Raw genomic sequence first — 15,377 nt, 5'->3', positions numbered from 1 at the left:
TGATGTCTATCACATATCATATTATTCCTAAACGATGATACATGGAAAATAGAGAAAACAAAATCATCCGTAGTGTTTTGGTGATTTTGAAGCAAACTATTGAGTTACTTGATTCAGAAACTAAATGAAATATTTTGGGTCTCAGTCTTGGGTTTTTGTAGGTTATAATTATCTTGCTAAAAATGTGTTAATCTATGTTGTTGGATTATGTTCATTTTCAATTTAAATGGTCCCATTTTCTAAAGCAATATCTAAAACATATTGATCGCATTGTCGAATACATATGTATTAAATATCTAAGACATATTCTCAATTTGGATCATAATTCATTTACATTAAACAAACAATTTTTCAACATTTAACAATTTAATTTCGTCTAACTGGTTATTCATGCATGCCAAACAACATCCTTGAATGCATATTTTTTATACTTCATCTCATTCCATTATTTTATTAATCCAATTTTTTTTTATCATTTTATTCCATAAAACCAAACCAACTCTAAAAGCTAAAAGTATAATCATTTCACACTATCTCCCTCTTTTTATTTGTATATGAAAGAGGTTGTAGTGGGAATGAGAAGTGGTTTGAACTTTGAAAAAACTTATCATATATAATTTATCTCCATCAAGTTATTTTCATATCACGTAAGTTAACTGAATTATACTAAACACAAATAACAAAAGTAATACAGTTATAACTTATAAGCAATTTTCGTTCTGAAGGAACAGCCAAGAGTGTGAAGGTAGCGAAGTGCTTTGCATCCCACATCGGCTGAGTGAAGCAAGCAGCGAAGAGAAAGATGGGTATAAAATGGAAAGCCGTGAAATGGAAGAGGCATACCTTTCTCGGCCTTTTGGCTAAGATCAAGTGTAGTATCTGTTCTTATCAGTTTAATATCTGATATGTAGGCCATCGGCCTACTCGATATTAATCTTATTTTTTATGGGGAAAGGCCCATTACAGTAGCTTGCTGCTGGGGTTCTTCATGCGTCGCCTTGGCCTTACACTACTGCCAAGGCCTGGCGCACCCCTCCAATTCCTAGTTCAGTGTTTCTGTTGCTTGCTGTTAAATAGTTTTAGAATTGTTGATTTAAAATTTCATTTACAATGTTTATGTAATAAGTAGGTCAACAATAATTAATAATAAATTTCATAATAACAACTTTATCACAAGAATTAACTTGGTAATTAAATATTCCTAGAAACCTGATACTTATTAAACAAGAAAAAGCATATACTTGATGAGTGAGGATGGTGGCAAGAGTAATAACGTTTTTACAATTGTTTGATCGAATTAAAAAGTAGTATACAGCAACAACTGGATTCGAAAAGGGATTTTTATAATCTTATTTTGACATTGAAGACGCATACAGATCCTCTGGCTCATGCTCATGCTCATGTGTAACTTTATTTCTTTCTATCACGAAATGCAAATATATTACATGATTGTACGATTTTTTTATGAATATGCTTCACAATGTGATTTCGGTTGGTATTGTGCATATATAAATGTGTTTTATCAAGAGTCGACAATTTCAAAATACATACATCTTTCGTATCAAAAAGCTTGATTTGTCTGGTGTAAATCGACTAACTACTCATTCGAAACGGGAAACTCAAATAAAAGAAATTTAAGTAAACTGACTTAGGGTAGAAAGAATGGTGTTGCGTTCGACATAGTGTCACATCAACTTTTTGCCAGTCACCTAAGCTTTTGCCAAAAGAGTGTTCACCTTGTAATTATTGGGAAGTGGTGGTGATAACATTTAAATATGTCTGATTTTGAAAATTAAAAAAAAAAAAAAAACAAATTAGAGTGCACCAATCACATCCCGCTTTCCCCCTTCCTATCTCCTCTCTCTTCTCGCCCGGATGGATGACGAGGGCTCCTTGGTGAGAACCAATGAGTGGTGTTGGCGATGTCTTGGCGAGGATGATTAGAGATGCTCCTGCTAATCTTATGAATTAAAATTTATATCGCATAAGTTTATTTATTTATTTTTTTTTTAATTTTAATAACAAAATTCAAGTATCTAAACAATACTGATCGATTTAACAATTTAGTTTTATTCGAATAGAAATACATATAGGCTACACCACTTAACACCTTCTAGATATGCATATGCAGAATTACAAAGCATTAGTTCGTGAGATGACTTCCAAATTTAGTCATTACAATAAGTATTTTTGTCAATTTTAAAAATTAAAACTAAATAAATTATTACAGAAATAGAAAATCAATCATCAAAAGAGTAAAAGAAATTCAATTGGTCCAATTAATTAATTTGAACCAATAGAAAAACCAGGATCTTATCAATCTAGTTCTCAATTCACCGGCCCATTCAAGACACCAAACAATCACACACAAAATACACTTTCTTATACAAAGACAAAATTCAAAACCCGTTTATTTGGTTTTTATTCCCTTTAATCTTTATTTTTGCCTTAGTTTATTTTTTGGCCTTAAATCCTTTATTCCATTTGACGAGGAACATTATGATCCTTCTTCTATTCTTCAACATCATGTGATTGGTCTTTTACACCAAAGAAACACAAATTAAAAATCATTAAAATTGAAATTCTTAGAAATAACTCTAAAATATAGGAAATTATGCAAACAATCAACCAGGCATCAAAGAAAAAATCTCCCATCTGCTTGTTCTCATTGTTCAATATTCATGAAATATTAAAAAGAATAATTGATAAATGCAATAAAAATTAAAATAAAAAATCCGATCAATACAATAAAAAATAAAATAAAAAAGGATTCATAAGTGCACCTCCCCTCGGATCAAGACTCCATCTCCATCTTCATTGGAATTTTAGAGCATATGGTATGGGCAACTAGAAGTGATGTTATGACAATAAGCAATAAGAAGAGGGGGTGGTGTTCATGGTGTTGTAACACCATGTTAAGAGGAGAGAGATAGAGAGAGCGAATTTGGGCAACCAATAGAAAATCACGTTGCATCTAGTCATGACCACAACAAGAAGCAACACAACTAGATACAACAAGAAGGGGGTGGTGTTCATCTTGTTATGACTAGGTTATGAGATGCCACATCAGCAAAAATTGCACTTCTCGTTGCCCATACCACATACTCTTAGATTCTTCATAAAAACCAAGTAAAACAAATTCAATATTTACCAAAGAAACCAAATGTTGAATCCCAACTCACTTTGGTTCAATTTTAATTGATTTTAATTAAAAAAACTGGAGAAGATGAAAATGTAGAATTATTGAGTTATAAATTTTGCATAAATACAAAGAACTTACAGTGTCAAGATATATAAAGATATATAAAGAGAATATAATTTGGTCATTTGCAATCACATCCCGTTCACATGGTATTTTTGGATTTGATGGTGAAGTACAAGCTTTTTTGGATTGAAATTGTTTAAGATGGAACTTTTGAGCAAAACCTATAATTGGGGTATAGCTACCAACCAAATTTTGTAATTTACTTTTTAATACATTCGAACAATGTTATTAAAATGGCAATCCTAGTCGCATGATCGTATGATCAGGTTCGGTGCATACGTTAGACAAAAGGAGCAACCGCCAAGGACTCATCATTTCAAAGGACCCAAAAAATTTATGGGTTAATATATAATAATTAGTGTGTTTTAAGAAAAAAAATATAAATTATAGGAAGCGTGAATGAGCCAAATTCAAATGCCAAAATTTGATACATTACTGAAGGTATGAATAAACAATATCATACGTATAATAATTCATCGTTCATAAATGTGGGTATGTGGCTAGGTGCAACAAAAATGGAAAAAATCAAATTGACTATTTGTACACTGAGGACCTATGAAGCAATCAAACAATGATTAAATGGATTAGCAATTACGCCGTCTAAATTTCTAAGTCTCAGCGGTTAGAGTCTCATTGCATATAGCATCGTATTAACCATTATTATCATTGTAGCATCTGTAGAGAAGTTTTTCAAAGTTGAAGTTATCAAATAATTATGTCATTGATGTCACATGAAATGTTGAATTATTTGACCATTTTATGTATGGATAAAAGCATGTGAGACGAGTTTGGTCTTCATACTATTTTTTTCAAAACGACGAATAAAAATACTTTTATATCTAAAAAACCTATAAGAAGTTTTTTTTTTGAATTAGTATATTTTTTAAAATGTTTGGCTATACTTGTGTCTTTGAGGGACGTTTTTATTTCTTCTCGTCCTGAACCCGAAATATGTTTGAATCAACCTTGCATATGATTCCACCATAAAAAAACAATATAAATCTTCACAATAGTGTATGAACTTTAATAATATTTATATATTAAAAAATAATCAATAAAAATTATATTTTGGATTTTGTTCTTTCCATTTATACTCTTTTATTTATTCAAACATTTAGATTTATTTTACTTTGAAAATGTTAATTATGAATAACTGTCATGTTAGGTTATATAGTTAGATATATAATTTTGGTTCTAAACTTATCAGTCATATTTTAAAATTTTACGATCTATGATGGATTAATTATGAGATGAGCTTTTCTTGTATTGCGTGTGTATTATTCCTTAATGTTGGAAACTTAACCACATGGATATTTTATTTTTGAAGGTCAAATTTTTATCTTCTTTTATTTTTTAATGACTTGTAGTTAAATTGCAACTCATGTCAAGCAGCATTGTAGTAGGATCTTTCGAACTTGATCTTGCAAAGTAAAAAATATGATATTGTCCTAAGTAGGATTTCAATCTTTACAGTCTTGCATTCTAAAATTATAAATTATTATTATACTCCATGCATACACCCTCACAACAAATCATCATGTCATTGCTAGGAATCTAAAATCTCAATGAAAATGTCACAAATAACTGTTTAAAAGTCGAATAGGATTTCAATAAAATAATGGTTATAATGGGTGGTTATATTTAGAGCATAAACAAGCACTTGGGTATCAACAACAAACAACATAAGAGTTTTGCCACAACAAGATTATTGTTATTCATGATTTTTTCTTCAATCTAATGAATTTTGTTCAATCTCAATCTTATAGACTTTGATATCAAAAAGCTGCAACACCTAAAAGCAGGTATGACCTTATAGCCCTTGAAGTATCTTGTTATTGGCATAAGAGACCCTTAAGTACGTTGGGCGTACTTAAGAGTACGATTAGCGTACTTGGTGAGAAGGAACGCGGAGGAGCAGCACGTACACTGGGCGTACGTGCCATCATGTTCAAACCCTAAAAATCGGACTTGAGGCCTATATAAACGTCCTTAACTCATTTGAGCCTCACCCTTAACAGCCTCCTTCACCTTCAAACACCTCTGAAAACCGTAATATCATTTGTGAGTGTATTTTGAGCTTCAAGAGTGCCTTTTTGGTCCTTTTAGTGTTCATCCAAGAATAAGAAGTTGTCAAGGAAGCTTGGAGTGTCATTTGGCTTCAAGGACCTGCATATTGTCGACCTTGAGGAGCTTCTGGATGTATAAAGCTTGTACCTTTCCATTTAAATCACTAGATCTAGCTAGGGTTTTCTAGTTTTGTCCCTTTGGTTGGTTTTGGACCTCCTCTTGTGAGATAAGCAACTCCAAGGGATGGAAATGATAGATCTGAGGTCCCTTGGTCTTTTTTCAGCATAAAAATGGAGTCTTGGTGGGCATTTTGACCTCATGTATGGGTTAAGAGCTTTAAAAAGGTCTTAATGAGGATGTTGGGGGCATATGGGACATGCAAAGGCATAAAGTTGCCAACTTTATGCCTTAGGTCGTCTTAATAAGGTTAGATCCGACTTCTGGACGTAAAAGAATCGAATATTAAGCACTTAATGGAAAAAGTGCTTAATTTGTTGGTAAGCTGGGCGTAACCCAGTGTACGCAGAGCGTAGTCCCAAGATCCCAGTACGTCACGCGTACCAAGATGGTACGTCGAGCGTACGCTTCTCTGTTGGGCCCGAATCTGCTTTGGGCCTTTGAGCTTTTGGGCCTCATTTGGTTATTGGGTTTGATTGTATTCTGTGAATTATGGGTCATTTCATCTTTTATGGGTCATGGATATATTGGTTGGGCCTTATTGGGCCAAGAGGCCCATTAGTGATGTTGGACTTGGATTTTTGGCCCATTAGCTATGGATAGATAATTGGGCCTCATGGGAGGATTTGGGGTTTGGGTGTTCCTTTGATTAATCTAAGGTCCTAACATTGATTACTATTACTACTTCCAGCACGGGAGGTTACCGAATGTTAGGAGGGCAGTTTTCGCATTTAGCAGACTGAGGTGAGTCTCTTCGCCATACCAATGGGTTTACGACACCAAGGCCGACCCATTCTTGATATGTAGTTTCCTAGCTGATATGGTAATATTTTGCATGATAGTTGGTACGAGCTAGGAAGTATGTTAGCAGTATGTGTGGTATGTTTGTATGGAAGACCATGGGAGAGCTCATGACACTTAGATGTAAGACCATGAGAAGAGCCCATGACGTTCCTATCAAAGACCATGGGAGAGCCCATGGCATTTAGGTTTAAGACCATGTGGGGAGCCCATGACATCCTGGAGTAAGACCTTAGGGACGAGCCCATCACATCCTTATTTGTTGTATGTATGGTTTGTGTGATATGTGTGTAGATTTAATTAACAGGATACATGTATGTGTATTGTCTGGTATGTTCTGGAGAACTCACTAAGCATTTCGCTTACAGGTTGTTGATTTGTTTTAGGTACATCTGAGCCCAAAGGCAAGGGCAAGGCATGATGGCGCGGCGTGCACTCCATCTCTCTTTCACTGATATGTTTGGGGACACTCTGATGATTTTAATAAAAATTGTAATGAATGTTGATCTAAAAAAAATATGTTGGGAATTAATGGTTTATGAAAATGTGTTTATTTAATTAAAAATGAAATTTTTCTTTGTAAAATTTGGGTCGTTACAAAAGCGTTCCACCAACTTCATCTGCAAAACTTATTTTCTTCCTTTCCTTTGAACAATAGGAGCCTTCTCCTTAATCATGTTCCCCCAACAAGAAACATTATTATCCTCGTTCAATATCTACAAATAATTTATAAATCATGACTCGTGTTATGCATACCATAAATGTTATATCATGCCATTTCTAAAAAAGGTTATATGCATGAAATAACAACCTACTTTATTGATTTGTTTATAATGACATCATACTTTCATTTATACATATTACATTTTTGTATTTCTGTAAATGTATCTAATTCTAACAATGTCATCCAAATACAAAACAATTTGCTATTACTAGAGAATTTTAAAAGTATCATGTTATAGTTGGGTAGATTCTATAATAGAAAGAAAAGAAGTTATGATGCTATAATAGGGTAAAATATATAAAAGCCACTGTAATTTTTCTTTTAAAGTACAATGCTATAGATGGGTAGATTTTGTAACAAAAAAAGAAGGATGTTATAGTAGGGTGAAAAACACCTTTAACTTGTCATTACCTACTACAACAATCCATATATATGCTTTATAGTTAGGATGCTTGGAACATAATATTTGATTCTTCATATGCAACAAGAGTTCATGCATAACTTTTTTTTCTAGACATAATTACACGGATATTTTATGAGTATGCTTTACGATGTGATTTCACCAAGTATTATGCATTTATGAATGTGTTTTGCCAAGAGTCATACATTTGAAAATACATGTAACTTTCATATCAACAAGCATAATGTCAACGAACTCAATTAAAAGCAAACGACTTATGAATTAAAGTTTACATCAACTAACCTAAGGTTTTTTATTTGAGATATGACTTTTAATTTTTAAGTAAAAGTGATTCATATCTCTACAATGACACGTAATTGAAGTATTATTCAAACAATTTCCAACTTGGAAGGACGAGATGAAACAAGTCAAAATATAAATATTGAAATTTTTGAGAAAAACTACAAGTTTTATGCCGAAGAAACAAAAATTAAAAAATCACATCACATAATTTCTTAGAGCTAACTAATCATTATGGTAGGATTTTTTGATCCTGATTATGCAACGTCGGAAGATGATTCTATCATAGGTTGGATTTTGATATTATACACACTCACAAGTCACAACAGACCATCATGTATGTCATTGCAAATAATCTAAAATCCAAATGAAGATGTCAAAATAATTGCTTAAAAGCCAAAAAAGTATTTCAATAAAGTAATAGTTAAATGGATGGTTATATCTAGAGCATAAACAAGCATATGGGCATCAACAACAAACAACAAATGAATGTTGCTACAACAAGATTCTTGTTATTAAGAATTTTGCTTCAATTTTAATGAATTTTGATCAATCTCAATCGCGTAAACTTTGATATCACTAATCATTCCAACAACTTCATCTGCAAAACTTATTTTCTTCCTTTTTATTTGAACATGAGGAGTCTTCTCTTCAATCATGCTCTCCATACCAATACCATAATTATCCTTGTCCCCATTTAGTTTTTGCAAATAATATGTAGAATCATGATTCATGTTATACATATCATACCATTAATGTTATATTATGCCATTTCTAGAAGGAGTTTGATGTAAGAAATAACAGCATACTTCATTGATTTGTTTACTATAGCATCATACTTTCATTTCTACATATTACACTTTTGTATTTCTATAAATTTCTATCTAACTATAACAATGTCATCCAAATACAAAACAATTTGCTATTGTAGGATAGATTTTTCAAATCATCATGTTAATAGAAATTTTTTAAAGTATAATTGGGTAGATTTTGTAATAGAAAGAAAAGATAGTATGATACTATAATAGGGTATAAAAAAGCCACTATATTTTCTTTGAAAGTACACTGCTGTAGTTGGGTAGGTTCCGTAATATAGAAAGAAAAGATATTAGGATGCTATAAAAGGGTAAAACACAAAAAAGTCACTATATTTTTTTAAAAGTACAATGCTATAGTTGGGTAGATTCTCTAATTTAGAAAGAAAATAAAGTAAAATGCTATAATAGGAAAAAAATACATAAAAACCACTATAATTTTTCGTTAAAAGTGCACTGCCATTACAATAGCTTGTTGTTGGGGTTTTTTATGCGTCCCCCAGGCGCACTGCCATTATATTCCCAAGGCCTGGCGCCACCCTCCAATTCTCAGTTCAATATTTTGTCCAATTGCTTGCTTTGTATGCTTATTGCATAGTAAATATTGTTTGTATAGAAATAATGTAATCAAGGAAAAACAAACAAAATGAATGCTTGAGCCTTCTTTGTATATGACCGAGGGCATTTAATTTTTTTGTTTTTATGTTATAGTAGAAATAACATTTCCCAATATAGTTGGATCATATTTCTTAAATAAAAAATAACATGGGAATAATATGTTAGAACAAAACTTCCTAACTTTAAAATTTCAAAACATGAAATATAATTATATTGATGTTCACCTCTCCACTTGAATATCTAGATTTATGATATGCATTATTCGTATATAATAAGAGTTTTGGACAGAAAAAAAATGTGGTTTTTGTCCTAAATTCTTTAACAGCATTAAAATGCACAATATATTGAATTTGCCTAAGAATTTATTAATGACTGATTGGTTCTCTGTGGAAATACTCTTATAGCATCAGCTTATCCCTTGTAAAAGGACTCGTTGATATGTACATGGTTGAATCTTTCCTTGTTAAATGGCCCGTCTTAAGTAAAATGATATATTACATGTTAGTTGTTTGATTGTTTTGATGTACGATTATGTATAGGTTACTTTTTAATTTACTGATTTAATTTATTTCAATAGCTTATTTATGCATTTGAAACTGCATGTTTGGATGTATATTTTCTTCAATGCAACCAATCCATCAAAAATGACAATTAAATATTGTGGATCATTTATTACCTTACTGGCTCACTCATTCTATTATCCTGTCAACTCCATTTTTTATCATTATATTTCGAAAAACCAACAGTCTATAACAAAAACATACAGTCATCTCGCTATTTATCTCTTATCTCTTATCTCTTAATTTTATATAAAAGAGGCTGCAGATAGGTGAGGGTTGAAGACAATAAGTTAGGTAGTAAAAAGATTTTTTAAATAGTTCAGGAAAAAAAAAATGTTCAAATTTAATAATCTCCAGCAACTTGTTTTCTTGTCTTAAATAACTCTTCATTTAATCACAAAATAATAAAAACCATACAATTGTAAACACATATAAAATGAATTTTATTCAAATATATGTAACTAAAAAAGTAACGGTATTATGATATTTTTATTTATGCAGCATAAATGGAACAGGAAGGAAAGGTTTGCATCCCACATCGACTGAGTGAAGCAAGCAGCGAAGAGAAAGATGGGTATAAAATGGAAAGCCGTGGAATGGAAGAGGCATACCTTTCTCGGCCTTTTGGCTAAGATCAAGTGTAGTATCTGTTCTTATCAGTTTAATATCTGATATGTAGGCCATCGGCCTACTCGATATTAATCTTATTTTTTATGGGGGAAGGCCCGTTACAGTAGCTTGCTGCTGGGGTTCTTCATGCGTCGCCTTGGCCTTACACTACTGCCAAGGCCTGGCGCACCCCTCCAATTCCTAGTTCATTTTTTAAATCGATGGGTCTCTCTGGTCTTACGCTCTTTAGAATGCTTGGTCTTACACTACACTACCAAGGCCTTGTTGCATGCATAACTTTTTTTTTTTTTTTTTTTTTTTTTTTTTTAATATTAAGACTGCGAATATTTTACGAATTTGCTTCACAATGTGATTTCATCAATTTTATGCATATATGAATGTTTTGTCAGAGTCAAAGACATCTGAAAATACATGCAACTTTCAATATAAACAAGCTAAATGTGAAGGTTTTTTTATTTGATATATGGTCTCTACTTTTTAAGTAAAAGCGCTTCATATCTCTCTACAATGCCACGTAATTGAAGTTTTGTACAAAACAATTTCCACCATAATGAAACACAACTTGGAAAGAAGAGATGGAACCGATTAAATGATCCATATTGAAAATTTTGAGATAAGTTGTGAGTTATGCTGAAGAAATCCAAATAAAAAATCAAAATCACTGAAATTCTCAGAGATAACTAATTGTAGGTTATGTGTTATATTGAAAGTTTTGAGATAAGTTGTGTTATGGTAGAATTTTTCAATACTGATTATGCAAAGTCAGAAGATGATCTCATCGTATGTTGGATATTGATTTTTGACAACAGCCTAGCGTTTGTTCAGTATATGATTCTGAACTTATAAATCATTAGTTTCGCTGCATATTAATACTATACACATCCACAAGTCACAACAGACCATCATGTATGTTATTGCCATGAATCTAAAATCCCAATGAAGCCGTCACAAATAATTGCTTAAAAGCCAAAATGGATTTCAATAAAGTAATGGTTAAATGGGTGGTTATATTTAGAGCATAAACAAGCATTTGGGTATCAACAAACAACAAACAACAAAAAAATGCTGCTACAACAAGATTATTGTTATTCAGGACTTTGCTTCAATTCCAATGAATTTTGTTCAATCTCAATCTCATAGACTTTGATATCACAAAGCATTCCACCAGCTTCATCTGCAAAACTAATTTTCTTCCTTTCTTTTTCTTTTTGAACAGGAGGAGCCTTCTCCTCAATCATGCTCTTCACATCACTACCAGAATCATTATTGTCCTCATTCAGTTTCTGCAAACAAAATATAGAATCATTAAAGTCATTGATTTGTTTATTACAGCATCATACTTCCATTTTTACTTATTACATCTATGTATTTTTTTTTAAATAACTGCTTTGAAAGGTTTATGATGAAAGAAACACAAACCATGATTTTACAGAAACGATTGCAGTCCCTTGTCATCATGGACAACCATTTTTTAGCCGATTCTTCAGTTTTTGTTGCACTTTTAATAGCTGATTTCACCTGCCAAAAAGTATCATTAAAATAGTCAAGTACATGAACAAAAAAGGTGTAAAAGAAAAGACATAATTGCCCCTCTCATAATGTACCCTGCATGTTTTGAAAACTTTAATTAATACCTCATCTGCCTCATTTTTCAAGGATGGGGAACGATAAGCTTCGAAGAGCAACTTTTCTTCTACAATGACCTTCATGGAGTTCAATTCACTCATCAGCTTTGATGCTAAAGATTCAATGTCATGCATCTGTCTCTGTGAGAAAGCAATGGCACTTTCAGAACACCCTTGAACGGTGGTGCACCCTGTGCTAAGGCGGGGAAGCGAGCGGCATAGCCGAGGCCCATCCAGACAGCCTTTAGGTGGAAGGTTTTTTTCAGGTGAACCTTTTTTGTAACCTTTTGGTTTTTTAACCATGGTTTTGGTGGAGATAACAGATTTCGCCTGTTGAGGAAGAGCATTTGGTTCATTGTAGTCAATATTTGAGGTAGTTGATAAAAACTTGTTCTCAGGTTGTTCTTCAAAGGACAGTTTCTCTTTGCATTCTGGAAAGTTAAGATGAGATGTTAAAATAAGAATAAACATAATATTAAGAAAACAAAAGCTTTGTGAATTATGGATATAAAAGAAAGCATGTGATTATGTGAAACTATTGTATCTACTGACTTACTGTAATGGTCCATGTCATCTAATAACTCTGGGGATTTCATTGCCATGCATAGTTTTTCTTGAGAGGTTGGAGAAATAGCCTGTAAAATACACATATGATAAGCATATTTCAAAGAAGAAAATAAGAAATTTGATGATGAATAATTGAATATACTATTAGCAAGTACCTTTCTTGTTGAAGGGAGCCTTTCAGGATTCCGGGGTTCTATGCAATTTGGGTTTCTAATCACTGATGCCTCTTTCATGATATCAGTTTGATAGTCTTGATTGAACAACTTTTCTTCTGAATCAGCATTAGGAGGAATAACAGAGGGCTGGTCCTGAATAATAGGAGTCTCCTCAGAAACACAAATGTTTTCTGAATTCATAGTGTTCAAGTCCACATCAGCATTCACTGAATCTTGAAGATCACAGATATTGTTGACTTCCTCATGCGCTGGTTGACTTTGAGAGTAATCAGATGTGCTTGTAGTCAGATCTTCAACAGGAGAATCTTCTTCCATGGGACTTACAGTTAAACTTTTCATGTTTTCTTCATTATCCAACACCATGTCCTTGGTGTCATCTAAAGCATCAAGTGAAGCTTCATTGATCTCACAAACTTCCCCTTCATTTGTAGATGAACCTGATTTATTGCTATTTAGTTCATGATTGATAAAAACAACCCCAGATTCAGAAGCAATGAATGTTGCTGGCATGTTATTGTGAGTACCCTCTCTGCATTCAAAAGATTCTTCAACTTTGATTCCAGATTCAGAAGCAATGAATGACGCCGGCCCATTACAATGAGAACTCTTTCTGAATTCAAAAGACTCCACTTCACAAGATTCTTCAACTTTGACATTAACAGATCCTGGAAAACTTTCTGTTGTATGCATCTTCTTGGGTGAAGTCTTTGGAGCCTTGACTCTAAATTTAAACAGTGGTTGACTGAGATCCGAATCATCATAATCTGTCTTTAAAGTTTGAACAGATTCTGAAGCTTTTCTTTTCTTTTTTACAGACTTTTTAACAAACTGTGATAATGTCAGTTCATCAGAACTATCTTCATTTGATGAAGATTCAGGTTGATCCTCTTCAAAAGCATAACCATTTCTTGTTTTTGTTTTTCTATCTGCAAAAGGCAGGTTTGTGTGTTCATTCCCTGTACTGATACTACTAAATTTTGTGCCATCATAACCATTCTGGAGCATAGCATCTTCAGCTTTATATATATCTTTTAGATTCTTGAATCTGACAATTGGGGTTCCATTTGAATCCCTGTTGTGAACTTTTTTCACCATGCCGTCTTCTATAACTGAGATAAAATGAGAAGTAATGCAAGGCTTTAACTTCATTACTTGACAACCAACCCCTTTGAGTGTTGCTTGAACACTCTATTATGGTGTGACTGTTCTGTCCAAAAAAGAAAGCTGATATAAGTAAAGAATGATTTCATATAGAGATGTACTGAATAAGCTAACGATGTGAAGAAACTGAACATTGAAGTTACCTAAAAAGACCTAAAAGATATCAATGCTTATTAAACATAATTTGAAAGATTATACATTAAGGACCTAAAATCAAGACTCGACCCAAACATTCAAACCACAACAATATCTGCATGTAAAAAAAAATAGAATTATAACTATATAAGTAATGGTTGCATGTCATTGACTGCAATGCTCTCAAAAGACAACTCAAGAACTCATTACATCATTCAGTAGCACCAAAAAAATGACTACATGATATCACTTTTGTGCCCCCCTTCGTCTAACACTCATTGGTTTCCACTAATTCCAAAGGCTCGACCATCCACTCTTCTAAGACGAATGATTAAAGGTATCCATCTTCGTTTAAGCAAAAAAAATATTAATAACCAATAACGCCCAAAATAATATCTATTCGTGAAATCATAATGACCAGAGAGAAAGTGCTGTGCAGACTCTACCTTAACTAGATCATGAACAAGTCGCGCAAACCTAAATGCAGTCAAATAACATGAAAATCTAGCGAATCTAAAAGAAACCCTAAAATAATTAGTAAAGCGTATTTGGCACGAAGTTACTTGGGATAAATTCCAAGCAAGAGCTAATCGAATGCCTACAAGCTCCCTTCGTCTTTTTCTAAAACTGGATTTGAACCTCCTTCAGACAAACTAACAAAAATTGTAAACTACACGAACAAAAAAATCTACATACCAAACAAATCAAGGCAGATCTACTAGACGTATAAATAAGAAGCGATTAAAGTCCTAAAATAAGCATCAGACTGAAATTTCTAAATAGAATATTTGCGATTTACCAGAATGGTTGTATTTCCGGCAAGAAGTGAGAGATAGATAACAGATGTGGTTGGAATAGAGCTTCGGTGATGAAGACGAGGAAATAGTAATATACTTGGTTTAGATCTGGCGCCAACACGTTTGGCGGCAACTAGGGTTTTGAACGGGCGGACCACGAGCGCTTTTATCGGGTGTTATACCTCACTTTCATTTTTACCAGCGTTACGCCATTACCTATATGCTTTTTTTAACCTATCATTTTCTTTTTAATATGAATAAGACAAATGATGTAGGGATGAATTTTTTAATCAAAAATTAAATTGGAATCGAAACTAGTTGGTTGTATGATAAAAAATACCTTTTTAGATACTATATTTTTTACTAGAACCAAAACCAATTGGAATGGATCACAGGTATTCTTTTTGGTTCTCGTTTTTATGTTCACTCCTTAACAGGTTTCAAACCAGTTCACATTCTTAAAATTAAGTGAAGGTTCCATGTAGTTTTTTTTTTTAAGGAAAATCTCCAAAAGAATTATGATATTTAGGATCAGTTTACGGTTTAATCCAAACATTTA

General features: G+C 32.7%; 1 protein-coding gene and 2 non-coding genes across 4 annotated transcripts; 2 read left to right on the top strand and 1 right to left on the bottom strand.

Annotated features, from left to right (window-relative positions):
- The first annotated feature begins 839 nt into the window (after window positions 1-839).
- Window positions 840-1,036, top strand: LOC111876335 (U2 spliceosomal RNA). The gene has a single exon (XR_002844973.1). It is a non-coding gene; the product is annotated as a U2 spliceosomal RNA (small nuclear RNA).
- A 9,298-nt stretch (window positions 1,037-10,334) lies between these two features.
- Window positions 10,335-10,531, top strand: LOC111876334 (U2 spliceosomal RNA). Its single transcript, XR_002844972.1, has one exon. It is a non-coding gene; the product is annotated as a U2 spliceosomal RNA (small nuclear RNA).
- Window positions 10,532-11,316: 785 nt separating this feature from the next.
- LOC111876264 (uncharacterized) lies at window positions 11,317-15,021 on the bottom strand. Of its 2 annotated transcripts, none has more exons than XM_023872817.2 (6): window positions 14,821-15,021; window positions 12,705-13,932; window positions 12,539-12,617; window positions 11,992-12,413; window positions 11,777-11,875; window positions 11,317-11,640 (listed from the first exon to the last, which is right to left on the bottom strand). In XM_023872817.2, the coding sequence occupies exons 2-6, from the start codon at window positions 13,872-13,874 to the stop codon at window positions 11,443-11,445; spliced, it is 1,968 nt and encodes a 655-aa protein (XP_023728585.1). In that variant the 5' UTR covers window positions 13,875-13,932; window positions 14,821-15,021; the 3' UTR covers window positions 11,317-11,442. The 2 variants fall into 2 exon arrangements, with proteins under 2 accessions (XP_023728585.1, XP_023728584.1); XM_023872816.3 differs by having other exon boundaries at window positions 12,705-13,927; window positions 14,821-15,020.
- Between the last annotated feature and the right edge of the window lie 356 nt (window positions 15,022-15,377).

The sequence above is a fragment of the Lactuca sativa genome, chromosome 1 (assembly GCF_002870075.4).
Source record: "Lactuca sativa cultivar Salinas chromosome 1, Lsat_Salinas_v11, whole genome shotgun sequence".
In the NCBI taxonomy this organism is placed as follows: domain Eukaryota; kingdom Viridiplantae; phylum Streptophyta; class Magnoliopsida; order Asterales; family Asteraceae; genus Lactuca; species Lactuca sativa.
Note: the sequence above shows the minus strand (reverse complement) of the source record. Positions and strands in the feature narration are given on the sequence as shown.

Excerpts from the sequence above, each read along its gene's own strand:
- LOC111876264 (XM_023872817.2), bottom strand. The coding sequence starts at position 13,874 with ATGAAGTTAAAGCCTTGCATTACTTCTCATTTTATCTCAGTTATAGAA. Across the intron at positions 12,618-12,704 it reads GGCTCCCTTCAACAAGAAAG|GCTATTTCTCCAACCTCTCA; the intron begins GTACTTGCTAAT and ends TGTATTTTACAG. Across the intron at positions 11,641-11,776 it reads ATCGTTTCTGTAAAATCATG|AAACTGAATGAGGACAATAA; the intron begins GTTTGTGTTTCT and ends TTTTGTTTGCAG.